The 21,675-nt window shown below is 33.0% G+C and overlaps 1 protein-coding gene across 1 annotated transcript in view; it reads left to right on the top strand.

Annotated features, from left to right (window-relative positions):
- Positions 1 to 18,425: 18,425 nt before the first annotated feature.
- The window catches only part of LOC133200553 (uncharacterized), a 44,669-nt gene continuing 41,419 nt past the window's right edge, over positions 18,426 to 21,675 (top strand). Inside the window, exon 1 of the mRNA XM_061336336.1 lies at positions 18,426 to 18,504. Within this exon, the coding sequence (XP_061192320.1) occupies positions 18,426 to 18,504 (79 nt within the window). The remainder of the gene's footprint in view (positions 18,505 to 21,675) is intronic.

Here is a 21,675-nt window from a genome sequence, read left to right as displayed (position 1 = left end):
TCATTCGGTAGTTTTTGTTTGTTTTCAAGTACTTACATCGGAAGTGGCAACAACAAAAATAAGACGAAACAATTTTTTTTTTAATTTTATTTTATTTAAATTTATGATCATTATTACTAAAAAAAAATAAATTAAAATTCAAGTTATTTTAAAAAATAATTTCATGTTAAAATAAATAGATGCACATGTAACAGATTTAAAAAATAAATGAAAGTCTGGTTCAATATAGCAACTATTTCCTATTCTATATTCCATATTTTTTTTTCTCTTTCACTTTGACACCAGCTAGTTCCATGCACTTTCAAAAATACTTTTAAAGAAAATATAAATATAATACTTACAATTAAAACGTTTTCTAACTGATGATAAGTAAGATTTTAAAAAATATATTTTAAACTACGGGAGCAAATTTGTATGAGTTTGTTGATTTTGAATGGTGTTAAAGAAAAGTCCCTCTCTGGAACCTCTCTAGTATCTCGCTTGTCAGAGTTACCTCTCTTGTTTTTATTTATAGCTCTTAAAAATAATATCACGTCTGTCACTCGTTCGTACTTTTGCTCGATTTGTGAAAACGTACAAGAATACTGTTCTTTTCTGTTGGAAGAGGTGTGATCAGTTTCAAATTTTTGGCAATTAAAGCATTTTACAACAAAAAGTTATGCACGATGTACCATTGCTTCAATGTTTACATGATCGATGTGTTGAGAATGGTGGGGCGGATCTTATACAGGAAAACGATTTCCTCTGCAATATTTTGATAATATACACGTGTCTAACAAATAACTTCAATTTGTCTATATAGCAAAATCGCATTCGTTCATCCATATTCAATTATCCAGAAAATCACCTTGTCTGAAGCTTCTATATACATGTATAGGAAATGCATATAGCCCAGATCAGAGACAAAAAAAAGCTACAATAACATGTAGTAAAGAAACGGGTCTCGAATAAAATTCTAAATATTTTAATTAATATCAGTGGACTAGAAGATTAAGACGTGAATTAAAAAGATATAAATGAAAATAAATAATTATTTCAATGTTGAGAACAACGACAAAAGTGAGCTAGACGTGTCAAAACGTAAAACACGTGGATAAAAAAATCTGCGTCGACGCTCACCGTCTGCAACGTCATATCTTTATGACGTTATTTCTCTGTTTTAGCAAAATTGCCATAAGGCCCTTTTGTCATGGGCGCAATCATATATAAATGAATGTGTTTGAATGAATAAAGAATTATAGCATTTTTGACATCCACGGAGACATCTCAAATTTTTGTTTGTAGATAAAATTCTATAACATATTAACTCTGACCAAAAATTACTATAGTTTATTGTAGTTTACTCTCAAAATATCTGTTTATTTAGTATGAATTTGAATTTTTTTTTCTCTTTACTTTATTTTTACGTACATTTTTTTTTATATTAAGGTATTAAATTTAAGAGGTATGAAGGGTCCACCCCCCCCCCCCCAAAAAAAAAAAAAAACTTATAAAGAGAAGCTGTAAATCAAAGTATAAGAATATTTATTTACTATAATTGTTAACTTTGCTTATTTTCTGTTAGGGTTATGTAAAAAGTAATCCTATCAAGTTTACTTCATTTTCATTTTTAATTTAATTTTCGTAATACGCGCACCCCCCCACCCCCCTCATAAAAATCAATTTATCAACTTAGTAATTTATATTTTCTAGCTATATCGTACATCGTGTTTTAGGATTTTATTCATTGTAATAAACTTTCAATATTTTTGGATGATCATTTACAACCATTTTACACTTATTTAAGACGTCATAGTTTTCGTTCATAAAATAACAAATGGTCGCAAACAAGAACGAATTTTGTTGTTACAGGGTCTAAAAAATAACGATAATTCGGTATTACTCATGATTATAAAGTATTTCAACCATTGAAAACTGTTTACAAGATTTTTTTTATTAACTTTAGTTTAAAAACTATCAATATCATTGTAGATTTATTAGAATTCATCGTAGAAAAAGAGGCCTCTAACATAGGTTACAGCAATACATTCTTGCTAAAAATAATTTTAAAAAAATTATTTGAATAAGGTCCTAGTATATTAAATCAGAAACATTTCATTTACTATATGAAGACGAAACTAGAGCATCAGAAGAAAGAGACTTAAGATATACCACTGGTGATGATGAATGTAGACATCCATTGCTCCAAAAAAATAATACTGACAAAGCTGGTAACTATGAAGATTACGTTTTATATTTGTATATAAAATATACGTTTTATTTCAAAATTTTAATGTTGAATTTTTTTTTTTTTTGGATTGTTAAATTTCTTGTGAAGTGATAATTAATCAATCCCTTGGACACAAATGCCAGAAGGACTTTAAAGAGCATGCATGTAAATTATTTCACACAAACGTAAACTGATTTCAAAATTTAAATACAAATGGTATCAATATGATTCTATTTATTAAGGGACAATTAATGTACAGGAAACAAGTTTCACTATCCAACCAGAAGAAAGAGTCCATGATATCACACAGTCTGGTGTCCTTGATAGCATTACTGAGTTTGAGTTAGTACGCCCAACTTTGTCAACTAGTATAACTGAGGACGATGGTAAGAAGTAAAATCAATATATATGCTCAATATTTTGTGTTTAAAGTACATATAATCGAATTAATATGTACTTGTAAGCGATTTAAAAAGTGTTGGCATTAAAATTGTTACATCGAATTGAAATCAGAGAGAGAGAGAGAGAGAGAGAGAGAGAGAGAGAGAGAGAGATGCTTGTACACTAAACATATGCATACTTGGTTTTTGTTTGTTCTAAACCTTGTAGATAAAGTACCCACAGAGCTGGATGTCAACCATGGCCGTGTAGAAGACAATAATAGTGACGACGATGAAGAACTGTTTTACGGTAGGAAAAAAAAAATCTTCATATATTTTCGTATAATCGGCAAAACCAATTGACATTTCAAAGTCGACCAACAGCCGATTCACGGGTGACAACCGGCAGTTCGGCGGTCGCTGTTTTTACCGATTTTGACCTCTTTTTTTCTTTTTTTTCTCTTTTTTCGTAGGCCGGTAAAATTTGTGACCGCTAGTCAAGTTATTTTTTTTCCCTGCGTCAATGATCGACTGCTTCAAATTAAGCAGCACTTAAATAGTCCATGGTCAGCATCTCAATCATCATCTGACCATCGGCAGACAGTTTGAAAGGTCGGTGGTCGGACGGTCGACATTTGTGTATACATAGTGGCCGATGCTGAAAGCCAAACTGCAGCTGACCTCTCGATAATCGCACGATTATTGGACGACATATAAAAACAGTATTTAAACTTTTTCAGTCATCGGCAATGCCACTGCTTTCGTGTCGCCCAATACTAACGTTGTCCGTTTATGTTTTTATCAGAGAAAAAAAAAATTAGTCACCCAACATCAGCTAAAATGTTACTCAGGCATAAGAGATGAAGTAGAATCCAATTCTTTTCGAAATTTATATCTGCGTAGAAAAAAAGATCTTGATTTATTGATTGTGTGTTGTTTTACGTCCTGTTCGAGAATTTTTCTCTCATAGAGAGACGTCACCATATACCGTTGAAGGGCTTCAAATTAAGACCTTTACTTGGCAATCAGGGCCACTGAGCAGAGAGGGCTCTTTAACCTGCCAACGCTACCGTGACACGGGGCTTCGGATTTTAAGGCCTCATCTGAAAGACCTGCAACATTCACTCCAAAGTGCCTAGCGCTTGTCGAAGGAACAGTTACTAACTATTTTTAGCTCACCTGAGCCAAGGCTCAAGTGAGCTTTTCTGATCACATTTTGTCTGTAATCCGTCTGACTGTCCGTCCGTCTGTAAACTTTTCAATTTTCAACTTCTTCTCAAGAACCACTGGGCCAATTTCAACGAAACTTGCCGCAAAGTTTCCTTGGGTGAAGGGAATTCAAGTTTGTTCAAAGAAAGGGCCACACCTTCTTTCAAGGGGAGATAATAAAGAATTAGTGAAAAATTAATAGAATCTTTTAAAAATCTTCTTCTCAAGAACCACAAAGCCAGGGAAGGTGAAACTCAAGTGGAAGTATCCTCAGGTAGTGTAGATTCAAATTTGTTCAAATCATGACCCCCGGGGTAGGGCAGCGCCACAATGGAGGATCAAAGTTTAACATAGAAATATATAGGAAAAACCTTAAAAAATCTTCTTCTCAAGAACAGAAAAGCCATGATGAGTCATATTTATATGGAAGCATCCTCAGGTAGTGTAGATTCAAGTTTGTTCAAATCATGAACCCCGGGGGTAGGGCGGGGCCACAATGGAGGATCAAAGTTTTAGATAGAAATATATAGGAAAAACCTTTAAAAACCTTCTACTCAGGAACAGAAAAGCCCTGATTGATCATATTTATCTGGAAATATCCTCAGGTAGTGTAGATTTAAGTTTGTTTAAATCATGACCCCCTGGGGTAGGGCGGGGCCACAATGAAGGATCAATATCTGAAATAGAAAATATTTACAGGAAGGTATCATCTGATGAAGAACTGCAAAGCCATGATTAGTCATTTTGATATGGAAGCATCCTCAGGTAGTGTAGATTCAAGTTTGTTAAAATGCTGACCTCCGGGGATAGGGATGGGCCACAATGGGGGATCAAAAATTTTACATAGGAACATATTGGAAAATATCTTCCTCTCAAGAAATGAAAATCATGTTTAGTCATTTCGATATGGAAGCATCCTCAGGCTCAGGTAGTGTAACTTCAAATTTTGTTCAAATGATAACCCCCAGGGGTAGGGTGGGGCCCAATGGGGATCGTAAGTTTTACATAAGAACACATAGAAAAAATACTTCTTCCCAAGAACAGAAAAGCTTTGTTTAGTTATATTGATATGGAAGCATCCTCGGGTAGTGTAAATTCAAGTTTGTTCAAATGATGACCTCTGGGATAGGGAGGAGCCACATTGGGGGATCAAGATTTTACAAAGGAATATATGGGAAAAATATTAAGATCTTCTCAAGTACAACAAAACCATTTGTTATATTGACATGGAAGCATCATCAGGTAGTTTAAAATTCAACCCCCCTCCCCTCCCCCCCCCCGGTAATCTTTTCAATACTGAACTGATTTGTGTGTAGCCAATGTGCTCAGGTGAGCGATGTGGCCCATGGGCCTCTTGTTTATCGACTTAGATCAGTCGCGGCCGTGATTCGAACACACGACCTTCCGATCACGGAGCGAGCGCTCTACCGACTGAGCTACAAAAAACATCTTGCTTTGAGCCTTTGTTATATGTTGTCTGGTAACCTTCATCCCCAAAATACTACCAAGAGTACATGAATAGCTTATATGGAGATATCATTCTTAAAGACAGAACATGGGCAAAATAAGATCAGCAAGGATGGCTTAAAGAGTTTTTTTTTAATCATTTTGGATCTGTAATTATGGATATTGACAATCATAGGCTTATTAAAGCCCAGCGTTTTACTGTAGAAAATGCAGCTAAAAGAATCCGTTTTTCCTTAAACTTCAATATGCCAACAAAGGAACTGACGCGGTTAACATAAGTAATATTCTTAATCACAAAAGGGTCCAGTCTTGTATTCCACCATATTTCAAGTTAAAGACTACACCTTGTATTTCCTACAAATATACATCGACTATTGCTTCCAAACTTTTTAATTACAAGAAAACTTTACAGAGCATGGATATCGAATATCTGAAACATAATCCTCCATCGTGTTCATGTTCTTCTTCGCCCTATGACTACAGTCCTGCTGGACACGTTATTACTGGTGACGTAAATATAGTTGATAATGAGGACCTTAGATCACTAATTTTAAATTTAAGTCTAAATTTAGGGAACCCAGATCCTTCAACTGCACCAGGCGATGGGCCAGACATGAAAAAGAAGACCTTGACACTTTGTCAGAATGGATTAAATGTATCAGATGTATGTTAAAATCGCGCATTAAAAGATTGAGAGGCAATATGAAAACCATCTATCCTTCTGTATTCAATAATCCAGAAGTGAAAAAAGAATTAGATAGATTACACGATTACGTACTGGTCCCTGCTGACAAAACAGGTAACAACATTGTCTTTGTTTGTAAGGCTCATTATATTGAATGTATTTTAGAGGAACTTTGAATTAATTCTACAAGTGGTAATCCAACTTATACTTATAGTTCCCTTTCTAAGGAAGTCAATCTTGAAAATCAAATGCCAGTTTTGAATATTTTTAATATTCCAAACAACCAAAATGAATTTGAATTACCATATTTATATTGGATTCCGAAACTTCATAAAAATCCTTACAAACAAAGATACATAGCGGGTTCCAGTAAATGTTCTACCAAGCCTCTATCTTTACTCCTCACTCAAATATTAACAGTGATGAAGGAGAAACTTCAAGAGTACTGTGCAACAGTATATTCGAGAAGTTGTGTAAATCAGCTGTGGATACTTAAAAATTCCAACGAACTTTTGGAAAATTTGAAATCACAAGATTTTACCAAAATCAACAGCTTAAATACTTACGACTTTTCAACTTTATACACAACCATTCCCCACTATTAATTAAACTCCAGGCTTTTTGATATCATTGACAGTTGCTTTTTCAATAAAAATGGAACTCGTAAATATACTTACCTTGTCATTGGTCATTTGCAAAATTATTTTGTTAAAAAACGTTCTGATTGTACACACAGGTACTTTGAAGTTGACATTAAAAAGATGCTTGAGTTTCTGATTGACAATATCTGTGTGTTTTTGAAAACCAGGTCTTCCAGCAGTCTATTGGAATTCCCATGGGTACCAATTGCGCCATGTTATTAGCAGACCTTTTATGTATACATATGAAGCAGAATTTCTCCAAAATCTTGTACGTGAAAAGAGGAAAACACTTGCTGTGGCCTTTAACTCGACATTTAGATATATCGACGACGTATTGTCAATTAACAATGGCTATTTCCATTCTTATGTCGATACGATAAATCCATGTGAACTTGAGATAAAAGATACCACAGAGTCTGACACATCTGTTTCACATTTGGATATTTTACTTGAAAAAGACGTTAATGGTAATCTAACAACCAAGATTTTTGATAAACGTGATGACTTTAACTTTTCAATCGTCAACTTCCCTGACTTATGCAGCAATATACCTTCATCACCTGCATACGGGGTATATATCTCTCAGATGATTCGATACGCAAGAGCATGCTCTACGTATGTACAATTTCTAAAACGAGGTAAATTATTGACAAATAAGTTGATGAAACAAGAATATATCAGTTGTCTCGTTTAAAGTCATCATTTCGTAAGTTCTATGGTCGATACAGTGACCTTGTCAGCAAATACAATTTATCATTGAGTCAAATGCTTACTGACGTTTTTCATACTAATTGTTAGGCCATTATTTACACATTGAATTGTCGACGGATTTTTCCGTTATTTCCCGATCATGACAAGGAGCACACGGCGGGTGTGACCGGTCGACAGGGGATGCTCACTCCTCCATGGCACCTGATCCCGCCTCTGATGTTTGGAGGTCCGTGTTTGCTCTGCTCCTACTTTGACAAGGAGCACACGGCGGGTGTGACCGGTCGACAGGGGATGCTCACTCCTCCATGGCACCTGATCCCGCCTCTGATGTTTGGAGGTCCGTGTTTGCTCTGCTCCTACTTTGTATTGTTTAATGGACTTTTGAGCTTGAATACTGTTCGTTATCTCCATATATTTCATTTATACATTTTTTTATGTTTTGCCGTATCAATGAGGGCTACTTTTTTGTTTGTTTCACGTCCTTTCATAAATTTTTTCACTCATATTGAGACGCTACAACATGACGGTGGAGGGCTGCAAATTCAGACCTTACTCGGAATATTAATTACGGCATCTGAGCAGCGAGTGATCTTTTTCGTGCTAAACACATTTTGACACTCGACCACGGTTCATACGGTTTCATCCGAATGATTGGTCTAAACGTTACACAATGGATCCTTATTCCGCGACACTAGAGCCAACGCTCTATCATAATGAATGTTAAAATAAGTTACAGGCAAAATAAGTTTAATGAGTCTCCAAAGATTTACTAGACATGTAGTTCCAACGCATATCACATTAGACCCCACCAACCAGTTCCATCTTAGGATAAAGCATCAAAATATAACTAGTAATGCATGCATATTGGAATGCATATATTTGAAGATTAGAATCTTCCATATTTGTGACGATTCTTACGGTGAGTTATATTCATGAAACTCGATTGACCTCAAGACCAATCATTTTTCATAATGATAATAATATGTTATTCAAGTTATTAGAGTTGAAAAATTCAATTTTTTATGTTATGCATAAAAGTTTTTACCTTTTAAATAGATTCTTGTTAGAAAGCCCCCACCTCCATCTAATTAAGATTAACATTTCTGTTGTTAAAACCATTTGACTGCCTTTTAATTTTCATGACATGTCCTCTACATTGTTAAGGTATTCAATGTATAACGACCATATTTTGTACCTAACAAATTAATGGTCTGATATTTTTATCATGGTGGCATTTGGAAGCCATTATCAAATGAAAATATTCCACCAAAGAATTTTCAAAATGTCGATAACTGATTACTTATTGCACCTTGAAATTTACATTGAATTCTTTTTGCAGCACATGTGTTTTTAAGATATTTTAAAAGTAACTTAAACTTCATACAAATCTCCTGGTGAAAATGTACATATGTTACCATAGATATTTTTTCTTCTTTTCATCAAGAGCAGATACATGTAACTCTTCAAGGGTTTAAGGTGCAAAACGAGGACTTCTTAATTGTTTTTCACTCTTGTGAATTAGGTTTATTTTACTTTCATCGTTATCTAGAAATACATATTTAACTAGTTTAAAATGAATAAAAATTGTTCAACATCCCTTCATTATACGTTGAATACCTTATGGGAGATAGTCTCCAAATAGGGCTATTTATGAATGGTACTACTATCTATGCATTGACTATATGTAACATTACTCATTAATATTTAGTTTCATCATGGTATGCTAATGACACAACTTTTGTTGAAGCACAATAATGTAATTTTGCTGTATGAGAACGTCCATTTGAGGATTTTTTGCTTTAAAATTCCAGGTAGCTTATTTATTTTTTTTTTTCATATTTAACATTGCATATATAATTTTCATGCTACATTATGACAACTCTTGAAAGTTTATGTACAGTACTCTGTGGTTTGTCATTATCTAAACATTATCTAAATCATCCAAAAAAAATAGCAAATTTATAAAGGTACATTTTCAAGGTCTAGATTATGGGTAAAAAAAATACATAGAATATTTTGGAAAAAAGCTTGCAACAGGTAATGCACATGTGAAATATAAAACCTTCATCTCTTCTTATTCGGCAGTTATGAGAGAAAATATGGAATGTATTTTTTAAATGTCTTGTGAATTACCTGGTTCTAGACCTTTTGAATATATTCTGATTTTTGATGTCGTGACTTTGACCTTAAAGTTAAATCTAGATTTTTTTTTAACACTGGTAATATATTTTGAATCAGAAAAGACAGGGCTTTCATATTTAACATGTAGAATTATTTTAAGAAAGGTATTAGAAAGGTATTACATATTTGTCTCATGGCTTTGACCTAGAAGTTTGACCTAATTATCAAATATTTTTACGTAAGCTCCGAAAGAGACACCGCTTTTATATTTAATTCCACATTAAAATTACTTTTGTCAAGACCTTAAGCCTTAGGTTTGTTTAATGATATTTGACATTATGTCCTTAATTTTAAAGTCTGATGAAGTTTTGAAAAGCTTTTATCTATTACATAATTTTTGTATGGTGGACAGACAAGATAGGACACACAAACATGAAATAAATATTTGCATCTCAACCACTAAGACACCGAAGGGACCACAATTCTTTGAATTTGCTTGTTTGCGATTAATTTTCATCTGTCTGTTGATCTTATTTTTCTTTGGCTGGAGGCGGATATATCGTCTCCTACAAAAAGTCAATTGTCCTGGAAATAAATATACAAAATGTAAAAAAGACAGGTGAGGAGTTAATTCTGTGGGAAACGGAAGTGACGTAATTTTCTTCGGGGCCGATGTTGAATGCTGCCTTGATTTATAGATATATATTATTAGCGAGGGGATGCTCCCTTGTTGTTTTCGCATCTGAAAATCCTGGAGAAGGGGCGGGGGGAGCTCTGACTGTCCACCTTTGAGCTTGATTTTATACTTAAAAAGGGTGTTAAGAGAGTTAAAGCTGGGGATCAAGGGTGTTAAGAGAATTAATGCTGGGGGATCAAATACATGTACCTTCCTGGCTAGGGCCCTAACATATTGAGGCACGTGTGCACAATTTGAAACAGTATTTTTATCTGTTTCAATGCTTAAATAAAAAGAATAAATTAAATATAAAATGAATTTGATTCATCAAGTATTCTTCAGATTGTCATTAATTTTTTTAATCATTATGTTCCATTGCTTTTGAAAATAATGTTGGTATATCAAATCTCATTAATCTGTCCACCTTGCCCTTTGTCCGTTTCCCAGTATTTTTGTCTGTCACAAAAACATTTACCTTGGTCATTACTTTTGAATGAAGGAAAATGAGAATTTCGTATTTCACAATTGCATTTCATATGACAAGATCTATCAGAATATAGTTTCAAAATAATTAGTTTTTGACCTCCGGACTTTGACTTGAATTTTAACATACTTGTCAGAACTTTTATTTTCATGTAAACATTTTTTAATATGCTAGAGAAGATAGGACGGAGCTTTGATAATTTGACATGTACGTTACCTGTGGCGAAATCTTTCCGAATTTTTTTTTTGTTTTTTGTTTTGTTTTTTGTTTTTTTTTTTTTTTTTGATTTTTTTTAAAGTATTAATTATTTCGATAAAATAAGAGTATCGCCATCGTGAAATTTTCATTTTTTGTTCTGAAAAGTAATATCATTGAAAGTTGATAAAATATACGTTTTAATGTACACGTCTTATTTCTAAGAATTGGACAGCTTCCAAGAGCTTCGACCCCAGTCCTCACTTAGGCTTCGCCTTTGACCCTTCGGAGACTTCAGGGCAGCCCACTTAACTTCATTTGAAACATTTAGTAGCAGATCCAGGTAGGACGAAGACTAGACCCACAGAGCTATTTAGAGCTGAGTTATCGAAATTTATATAGTTTCAAAAATGACTCCCTGTCTCTCGAAACTACGGATTCCCTATTAACAAAGATGTCGTACCCATGTCATGTATACTAAATATGAAGAAAGTGAACCCCCGACCTTTACTCCATCCCTTCAACCCCATGAGTTTGTCGGATAAGTACATCTGGAGGGATAGCTGCAGAACTGTAGGATTATGGTTTTATAAATGTCTTTACCATAACGCTACAGATCCCGTAATGCAAATATGATGCTATTTACTTTTCTGCCATCCTACCAAATACAATAATTAAAAAAAAATGAAAATGACGGGTTTTTTTTGTCTTTTTAGACGACTTAAAGGGTTAGGACTTAGGAGGTGGAGAAAATAATCAGGTTGGCAATAAATTATGTCTAGAATCAGTGAGTGAAAAGTAGCTGATGGCCAGTGCTGGAAAGTGGAGAAATTCTCCGCAACAGTGCGCAGAGAATCTTGCGTCGTAAAGTGCACCGTTTTTGCATTAATGGATCTGTAAACTTATACTCAAAGACTAGAATATAAAACCATAGCGCTGCAGTTCTGCAACTACTGTATAAAGTGTCAATACAATCTTGTATATTTGGTATGGGAAAAGCATCCTTTGTTGTAACTTTGTTAAGGGCCCTATAGTCTATACAAAATCTCATTTTCCCATCTTTCCTTCTCACTAATACAGGAGGAGAGGCCCACTCAATTCAATTGGAGGGTTGAATTATACCCTTTTCAAGCATTTGCTCAATGTGTTTTTTTTCTCTCTTCATTTTCAAACCCCATTGGTGTTCTACACAACTTCTGTTTGATTGGTCTTGCTCCACCAGTGTTAATTTTACGAGTTATCTCCCCATTTAAAAGACCTAAATCATCTTTGGCAAAAACATGTTGAAATCTATTTAACAAAAAGAAAACTTCATAATGGTCTTTCTTTTTTAAGTTAGTGATTGATCTATCATATAGGTCTTGTGAGTGAGGTGGTAACTGCGATCTTAAATTTTCTTAAGTATGGGTAGTAATGGAGTGATCTATGTAAATTTTATTGACAGATATTTGTTCGTCATCTTCCATATCAACTGCTTCATCTATTCCCATTCCAAAACCTATTTTTGACCCTTTTTTAAAGTGACAAATCTATCTGTTGGATTTCTAAACGGAATTCTTGCTTGTTCTGAATTTATCACAGAACCGGGAGACATAATACCCTTTGAAAACTTTTTCTCTGTTTCAATACAAAGTGAACCTTTGAATGATTTGTCAACATTTAATGGTGTAATTTGAACTGTTTGAGGTGAGATGACAGTTCTTTACTGTACAGAAATTCTGTATATTTGAACATCATTCTAAGAACTCTCTGTTTTGATCTTAGTGATTGGTACTGATGTTTGATCCAATGTAAAAGTCAAGTTTTGCATATTGATAATGCTGTTGTGTGCTTTCAAAAAATCAAGGCCAAATAATAATGAGTCTGCAATCTCCCCAACCACTATATCCCATCTTTGTACAATTGTCCCTATTCTTAACTTAACCTTTTCTGCTATTTTGGCTTTGATGATATTATATTTACCTCCCCTTTTAAAGTTATTTCTTTATTCAGTGTTGGTTTGGGTTTGAGGGTTTCAAAAAGTTCATAATTCATAACAGTGACTTGTGCTGCAGTATCTATCACAGCATCAATTGTTATGTTGTTTACAGTAAAGGGGACATAAAGGGTGTTTTTCAATTTATCATCTTTGTAAAGTTCAATTTCTTGTATTTTAAATTTTACTTTAGGACGAGGCCTGTCTGATGTATCTGAATAGGTAAAAGAATGGCCTACATCTCCAACCTGTTGAAGTTTAAAGGTTTAGACTGGGGTGATGGTGACCTATTCCTACGATTAGGACAGTCTTTGGCATAGTGACCTTCTTGATCACACGTAAAACAAGTTTGTCTGCTTGGGCTACTTGAAGGAGATCTAAATCTTGCATTCTCTCTACTGTTTGATCTGTAATTGTTTTTCTGACTAGAGGATTTTAAAATTCTTAGGATATCTTGAATGTTTGTTTTTATTTCTCTTGTGTCATCTTCTAATTTTTTGACCCTTGACTCTAGTCTTGACACTTTCGTTTGTTCTGTGCATGGTGTTGATGTTTGTTTTGTGTTGTAAATGTAAATAGCCCTAACTTTGTTAAATTTCTCTTCATCATCCTCACCCTCACTCTCTGAATTCTCAAACTTTACCCTTCTTGTTTCAGACTTTTTAAGACCTAAAATAAGCATTTGATTCGTGATTGCACTTTTTATGTACTGTGTTGCAATGTCTAATGTGGGTGGATTGTTGTCCATGGCAATGAGTGCAGCTTGTTTATTTGTGCAGCCTCTCAAAAATGCATCTATTGCAACAGTTTGTCGACAGTCTTCTGGTGCTTCTGGGTATCCGTCTGTTGTCATTTCCAAATATTTATCTGCAAACTCTTCTACGGATTCCTCAAGACCTTGTTTGACATCTTCAAGTTGTCTTCGTATAATATGAGGCAGGTCTTTCCTGCCAAATCTCTCATTCATTTTTGCGCTCAGTTTCTTAAAGCTTCTCTGATCTGAACTTGGTCTGGAACTGAAATATTTCAAAGCTTTGTCTCGAAGACTCTGAACAAATTTGTCCAGTTTCTGTTCATCGGACCATTTGTATCTTGATGCAATGTGGGAAACTGTGTGAAGAAGGGTCTCCAGTCACTCTTTCCATCAAATGTAGACATTTTTGGTGGACTTGGTCCCTTTGGCTCATTGGTGTCAAGGCTAACCGATGACGATTTTCTGTAAACTCATTGTGGGGTTAACTTGTCTAATTCTCGACTGATTTTTTCATCTTCAAGCTGCTTGATTTTATTTTCTAAATGTTGTAGTTTACTTTCCCACCTGCTGTCTTGTTCCATAAGTGTTTGTTCCATCCCTGCAAGTTCTTCGTCCTTTGCTGTCATTTTTTTTACTAATTGTGTTTTCGTAGTGTGCTTTTGTGTTTTCTAACTCTGTTTCAAATTTTTGTTGTAACTAGTGCATTTGTTTTTCATGTTCAGATCTTAATGTATGTTCTAAAAATTCCAATTGTTGTTGTCTAGCAGTGATGTCTTTTTCTAACTGAGAAATTTGTATATTTTTCTTTCAATGTCTTTTGTTAGCTTACCAATTTCTGATTGTAAGAACTACGCACGCTAACTCTCGATTCCCGCCTACATTTTACACCCATTTAATTCAATACTAATGGGAATTTGGCCGTAAAATCTTTGTTGAATTCAAAGAACAGTTCAATGGTAATTGACTGATAATTTTAATTCTAGTGTTAAATAGTTAATTACCCCTAATTCAAGCTCTTTGAAAAAGGGGGGTAGACGATATTTTTCATTGAAATCGGGCTTTAAAGTATCACCACATTTTAAAATATTCTTGGATATCCATAAATGTCCCTTAAATCTTTTCTTATGTTTTACGTATATAAAATTAGACATATATTATTAATAAAATACAATGTTTTAGTTGTAAACCTCTTTAAAATTGGTGGAAAAAATAAGCATTTTTGTAGTTTTTTGTCTGCAAACCAGGGATAGGGTAATTGAAAAAAGTAATTGCAATTGACTGTAATTAATTACATTTTTTGAAGTAATTGGAAGTAATTTGTAATTGAACATTTTTTCAATTACTTGTATTTGTAATTTAATTAATTACACTGAAAAAATACCATGTAATTTCAATTACTTTTTCAATTACATTCAATTACTTTATATAATACACATTCATGATATATTTATGATATATCGTCAACTACCTCTCCATTTTACTGGTTTTTATTTTATTGTTAAACATATCCTCAATCCTTCAATTATACAAAATCTTAGGTTAATGCTTACAAAAAAATAATTAAATGATTGGATTGATAATAATAAACTAGTTTCTTTCTAATCATTATGTAAATTTTGAATTTTTTGATCAATGTTTATAAATATGAATTTTGAACCACCCTTCCTAGGTCTATTCAGCTATGAAACACACATTTATAATATTTCAATCTTTGTTGTTTGATCAATAATAAATAAAAAGAAGGTGTGTGTCATTAATTAAGTTCTCTCTTGTTGGGAAGAGATAATTGCCCTCCAGATCACAGCTTTAAATTGCAATCAAAACAAATCAACTCCTCTAAATCATTCCATGATTTAGAAGACAAAGTCAGTGGAGATAATTATTTGAATTTAAAATGCTCCGCTAGCTTTAGAAAAGAAAAACTTTCAATTTGATAATTATTTAAACATCTAAACAGATTTTTATGAATGAATTTTCTATCTGTACAATTCTGATTTATGAAGTAAAATTGTTCAACATTACATAAATAGCAATTTAGGATGTTCAGGTTACCTTCAAAGGAATTATTTAATTTAAGGGGTTACAGTTGCGACTCATTTCACTCTATTAAAATACTCACTTTTAATCAAATATCATAAGTCATGCAATTTTTGTACATGTAGGTTTGTGTGGTGGAAACTGCATCAAGCTGATCTGGGTAGTTCTTCAAGAGATTCTTATTGTTTTTTTAAATAAATGTTATAAATTAAACCAGAATGATACACAGTGCCTATAGCATATTATTTCTTGTACTGTTTGTGCAGAGGCTGAGCTTATATACAAATAAATGATGTTTTGTATACTAATTGACAATTAAGGATTATAAAAATTTTCAAAAAAATTAAAAATGTAATTTGTAATTTAATTAATTACTTTTGCAAAGTAATTGTAATTTAATGAATTACACGTCTTAGAAAGCCTGAAATCTAATTGTTATTTAATTGAAGAAAAAGTCAAAGTAATTGTAATTTAATTAATTACTTTTTAAAATAATTGACTCCATCCCTGCTGCAAACATATGTCCCATTCCCATGAAACACAAAAAGCTTTGGTATGAATTTGTGAAATGAAAGTCCATATTACCTGTAAAAAGGAATTTTTGTTTCACGCAGAGGGGGGGGGGGGGTTAAAAAATATCAGCCGTTTTCCGTTGATTTCTATTGTGAAAAACACAAGTTTTACCAAAATTATAGAGTTACATGTATATCTCTTTGTTTTCCCAAAGAAGTAATACTTTATGAAAATTCATATAAATATCTACATCGATATGAAAGACCATTCAAATGTGTTAACTTCTGAAAATTGACTTGTAGGCAGGCGGGAGAACAATATTATCGTTCGCAGTTCTTTTGTAATTTGACTTAGAGCATCTTCCGTTTTTGGATGTGTTTTTTTTCTGGTTGTGTCACTCTCAATCAGAGTATTTTGTCTTTTAGAATTTGAATTCAGAAGCGTGTAATTTTTAAACATTCCTTTCAATGTATCAAAATGGTTTCTGCATAAAATAGAATGACGGTTGGCGGAAGGAAGTCGGGACCACTAATTGTTTTTTATTCACCTTACTTTTGTCCTGGAGCGTTCTCGTAGAAGGCTTAGTAAATCTTTATGAAACTTCACAGAAGTAAAGGTCAACACCTACATTCCTGCGGATATATATTAAATTTTCAAAGGATGTTTATTTAAAAACTGAAAAATTCATATTTGCCGTTTCTTGATACCAGCGGCCAAAAACGTTGCATAAACGCTTATGCTTGATCTTTTTAAAACTATAAATTATTCAATTTCTTTGTCTTCCTAATTTTTTTCCCCTAATATTCCTAGGGTACGTAAAGGCTAATCTATACAGCTTATATATATTACCAGTTTCTTGATATGATTTAGAACAAATAAAATATCTTAGAATTTCCAAAAAACGTAGGACCAACGTTTCTTAAACACTACAAACTATTCATTTTACTTTCATTTAAATAGTTTACGGGAACTGAAGCGCTTCAGTATACATGGAACGAAGTGTAGAGATAAAAGTTAGGAGACGGAAAACCTTCCTAATGCCATAGAAACGTATATGGTATATATCTGGTGGGCGCATTTTATTTTTATTTTCCTCTTTTCAAATATAGAAGACCATGTCATAGTTTAACCCCCCCCCCCCCCCACACACACACACTTTTTTTAAAGACAGCTATAGGTCAATACACAGATATAAAACTTACAATGGAAGAAGATCTTAGGAGTTCCATGAATAAACTTTAGTTTCGCTGATGTGATCTGATATTTTAGCAGCATTCAGTATTCTTCTGTTTGTCTATAGAATTTTTGATAATTTTATTTACAATTAAATTATCTTTAAAAAGTAGCGATTGTCAGCTGTATTCATTAGTATTTCACAATTTCTTGTTAAAAGATTACTTGCATATGAATAACTTCATTCAATGATAGTTAGTATCATTAAAATTTTAATTTCCATCGTTTTTATTAATTTGAACTGGGATCCGCTCCCGCACTTGACTGAAGGCCTCATCACTACTGTTTATATATAGTACACCGGAAATGTACGTTTATGATTTTGCTAAACTATTAGAAAGTTTACACATACTTTATCATCTCATATAAAAAAATAGCCCCTGTCCTATGTAAAAATACCCGATTTGAAGAGGAAAATTCAGGAATTATTTTGCTTCAGCTGTGTTTTGACGTGAACCTGGTATTCTGTTAATTAACTAAATGTCTTCCGTCTTCTACGGAAGGCCTTCTTGTTATTCCTGATATCAGAGAATTTTTTTTTTATTTTACACCAATCAGGTCTCTCAAAACCAATTTTCAGATAATAATATAAATTATAATAACATATACTTTTATATAGCTTGTGTGTGGAAAGGGAGGAGGGGGCTTTTTCTACATATAATCACTTTTTTAAGCATTGGAACAATCTTGCAGCTTATGGTTCAGTTCGGGGTGTCATACGCTATAAAATTGCTTGCAACAGCAGATTTTCTAGTTTTTAATGATTTTCTAAATCTTTTGTCTCAGAATTAGAGTATCGAACAAGTGAAATGATTGTCATATTACTTGCAATTATGAAAATATAACACTCGTCCTCTAAGCATATTACATCGTTTGATCTGGAATTGAAAAAGGTATATCTATAAATAGTAACGAGTGATTTCCTTTTACATTCTTGAGTCGTGTCCTCGGAAAGGCAGCTATGGCTCTTTACAATATGGTTACGAGCCCCAGGTAAAAAACAGTCAGGTGTAACGAATACGAAGGGTTTAAAATAACCCTGTGAAAAATAATATGGCGTATGGCTATTTAAGTGTTCACTCTTTATTAGTTTATAGAGAAAATAAAAGATGAATGAATGAATTGGACTATTGAAATGCCTAATTCTGGTATTTTTTCTCTCGTAGATTTACGCTTCGTGGGCCATTACGACGAGTGGAAGACAAAGATATCAGGTGAGCATTTATCTAGAAAAAGAAAAGAAATGCATTTGCCGAGCTTTAAACATCTTCTTTAAAATAGCTTTTCAATTATACAGAAACAAAGATTACATTTCATTGATAGATGAAGCTACATGTTTATATCCATTAGAGTATAAAACAAATACATGTATTAATAATTCAATCACATTTATATACAGCAAAACTCGGTTATAGCGAAGTTCTGGGGACCTGCAAATCCGTAATTCGTTATATCCTTACAGTACCCGCATCGTTATTCTTTACAGGATACACGATACGATAGGATACACGCACGATACGATAGGATAAACGCACGATACGATAGGATACACACACGATAGGACAGGATACACGCACGATAGGATAAACGCAAAACACGATAAACGCAAAACACTATAGACCTGATAAACGATTTTCACGATAGGATAAACGCAAAACCTGATAGGATTGTTTCAAAATGCGAAACGTTTTTTGACAAGACGAAAAGTTTTCTTTTTGATATACTATAGTATGATAATTTTAATTACTTACAAAGCCGCAAATCGAAATGATAAAACATTTTTAATTTATCATGATTAAACATTTGAAGTTATTATGCTTTGTAAAAGATATGGTGTTTTTGTCAATAAAATTGATCGACATCAAATTCAAACTGTAATTATTTTAAGAATAATTTCTCTATGATGGAAATTAGGCGATTTTTTTGTGTAATTATACAAATGTCGAAAATTCCTTCGAATCATTAAATTTCAATTCTGAGTCCGTAGACAAGCGAAGTTTTACACCCAAGTGCAATAAATTCATGAAACGCTATAAATATATTCATTATTTTAACAAATAAAACCTTATGAAATTCATAACAAACATTGATTATTTTTACGGAAAAACATGTAAAAAAATATGAAATATTTGGATTCAATATCTTTTGCTAGAAGTCTGCAAAGTATCCAAAATCGCCTTTAATAGTTTGTATTTAATAATTCAAATCTTACAACCAAAAAAAAAAAAAAATACTAGTCATAATTTGGGGGGGGGGGGGGGATTATTGTTATAATTATTTTAATTTAAGGTTGATGCTTTCTCCTCCAAGTTTTTACGAATTTGATTTATATTTTATATAAATTAATTATTTTTTTTTTAAGTTTTAAAATTGCTGAAATTGCTAGTTGCATTGAGGCAGACCGTGCTCTGGACTGTGAATAATTAATCTCTCCTATATATAAATATATATGTCACACATATCCCGTGCACATAGAAATTATTTACATATTCCAAGTACATTCCAAGTACATACATTGTATATGTATATATGAGGAAGGAGACCTGCGAAAAAAATCGAATTTAATAAAATTAATAAACGTCACTAGATCTGTCATCATCTATTATCCGAAAAAATATCGCATTTCCATTCTTTTGTATTTATTTTGGTATTTTTATAGGCCTGTAAGATTAAGCTAGAAGGGAGCATGCAGTCGTATAAACAAAAAAAATGTTACAGTGTACCAGCATGTGTAGTATACAGTAGTAATATAATGCTTATATAATATTGCCCATCGACAATAATAATGTCTTTAGCCATTTTTGTTTGCTTTTCAAAACATTTCTTTTTAGACCCCCCCCCCCTCCAGCCGGCCGCCCCCAAAGAAATGACACTGCTTTCTTAGCGTGCTTGTGTTATAAGCGTTTACAATTACAGAATTTGTATCTACTATAGATACGTGTAAACTAAGCTTACAATGTATATGAATATATTTATTGGTACTTAAACTTTGTATTAAATAACATTGAATGGTTACGTACACTTGTTTACAACATATTAGAACACACACAAAAAATAAATAATAAATCAATTTCCACAATTTGACAAGTGTTTTTTCGGATTGAATAATTGTCAATTATTGCTATTAGACTTTGTAATAATTGTTACAAAACTTATCTTATATAGGACGACATCGGCAAAATTAGACAAAACTTTGTAAATTATGAAAGTCTTACCCCCATTTGAGGCACAGTCAGCGGGGAAGGGGGGTCATAACCCCCCCCAAAAAAAATCCGATTCAAAAAGCCCCCTCCCCCTGAAAAAAAAAATAAATAAAATTAAAATATATATTGACTTCTTCAATATAGTCACGTATTATATGCAATCGATAAACACGAATAAAATTAAATATAAGGTATTTACCAGTCTTGTGTATCAAAGCAGAACCGGGCGATTTTTTTTTTCATGTATCTTTGAGACGCCTTTACATGTAACAACGACAGACAACACAGAAAACCCTAAGATCCAGAAGTACCGCAAGCACATTTTTTTTATTTGATCACACCAATCATGTTTATGACTGTAAACCTATAAAAATTACATAAAAATATACAAATGAACTAAATCAACGGAGTTTGGAGGACAAACCTCGCCTATATTTTATTTGATTCAATTATTCAATTTTTAATCTGTAACGGAAGTGTACATTTACCAGTTTTCTTAGTATAAAATCTTTAATTGTTAATTAAGTGTTGTTCATAAAAATTATGAACAATATCCAGAAAATAAGTAGATGCATTTCATTGAAACCCAGTAGGGTTCAAGGTAAATACTTGACACCAGGTGAGAGCTAGAGTTCAGGTACATTTGTATGCATGTCTACGTTGAATACACACGGGCCGGTCATGTAGGGGAAAGGGGGGGGGGGGTCTTGACTTGACAAGAAGACAGTGTACTGATTAGGCAGGTAGGTGTCAGTTCTCTTGTCACGGGAGCGCTTCCACCTGTCACTAAGTTACATGTACGGTATATATTACTTCATGTTCGGCCGAAGTAGGTAAGATGTATAATAAAAATTTGTGTGGTTTTGTTATTTATTTATTTATTTTTTACATCTTCTAAATGCAGTAGTTAAATATGAATGGCAAACATCTATATTATAATATATACTTATCAGAGAAAAATAATAATACAAAGGAACAAAACTTGCGCGCATAGACAAAATTTATGTTCCCGTTATTGATAAAAAGGATAGCCTTAATAAAGATACTGATATTTTTTTATTCATACTTTATTTTTTGCACACATACCTATAATGTTTTATGTTTCTATAATTATCAAAACAAAGTTAATAAAGGTCTCGCTTTTGTGACTCTGACTGTGTAAAGGGATTATAATATTATTTT

The sequence above is a fragment of the Saccostrea echinata genome, unplaced genomic scaffold (genome assembly GCF_033153115.1).
Source record: "Saccostrea echinata isolate AGI-Se365-2 ecotype Australia unplaced genomic scaffold, CSIRO_AGI_Sech_v1 ptg000040l, whole genome shotgun sequence".
NCBI classification, from domain to species: Eukaryota; Metazoa; Mollusca; class Bivalvia; order Ostreida; family Ostreidae; genus Saccostrea; species Saccostrea echinata.
The sequence above is the reverse complement of the archived record's forward strand: the minus strand, read 5'-3'. Positions and strand labels throughout refer to the sequence as shown.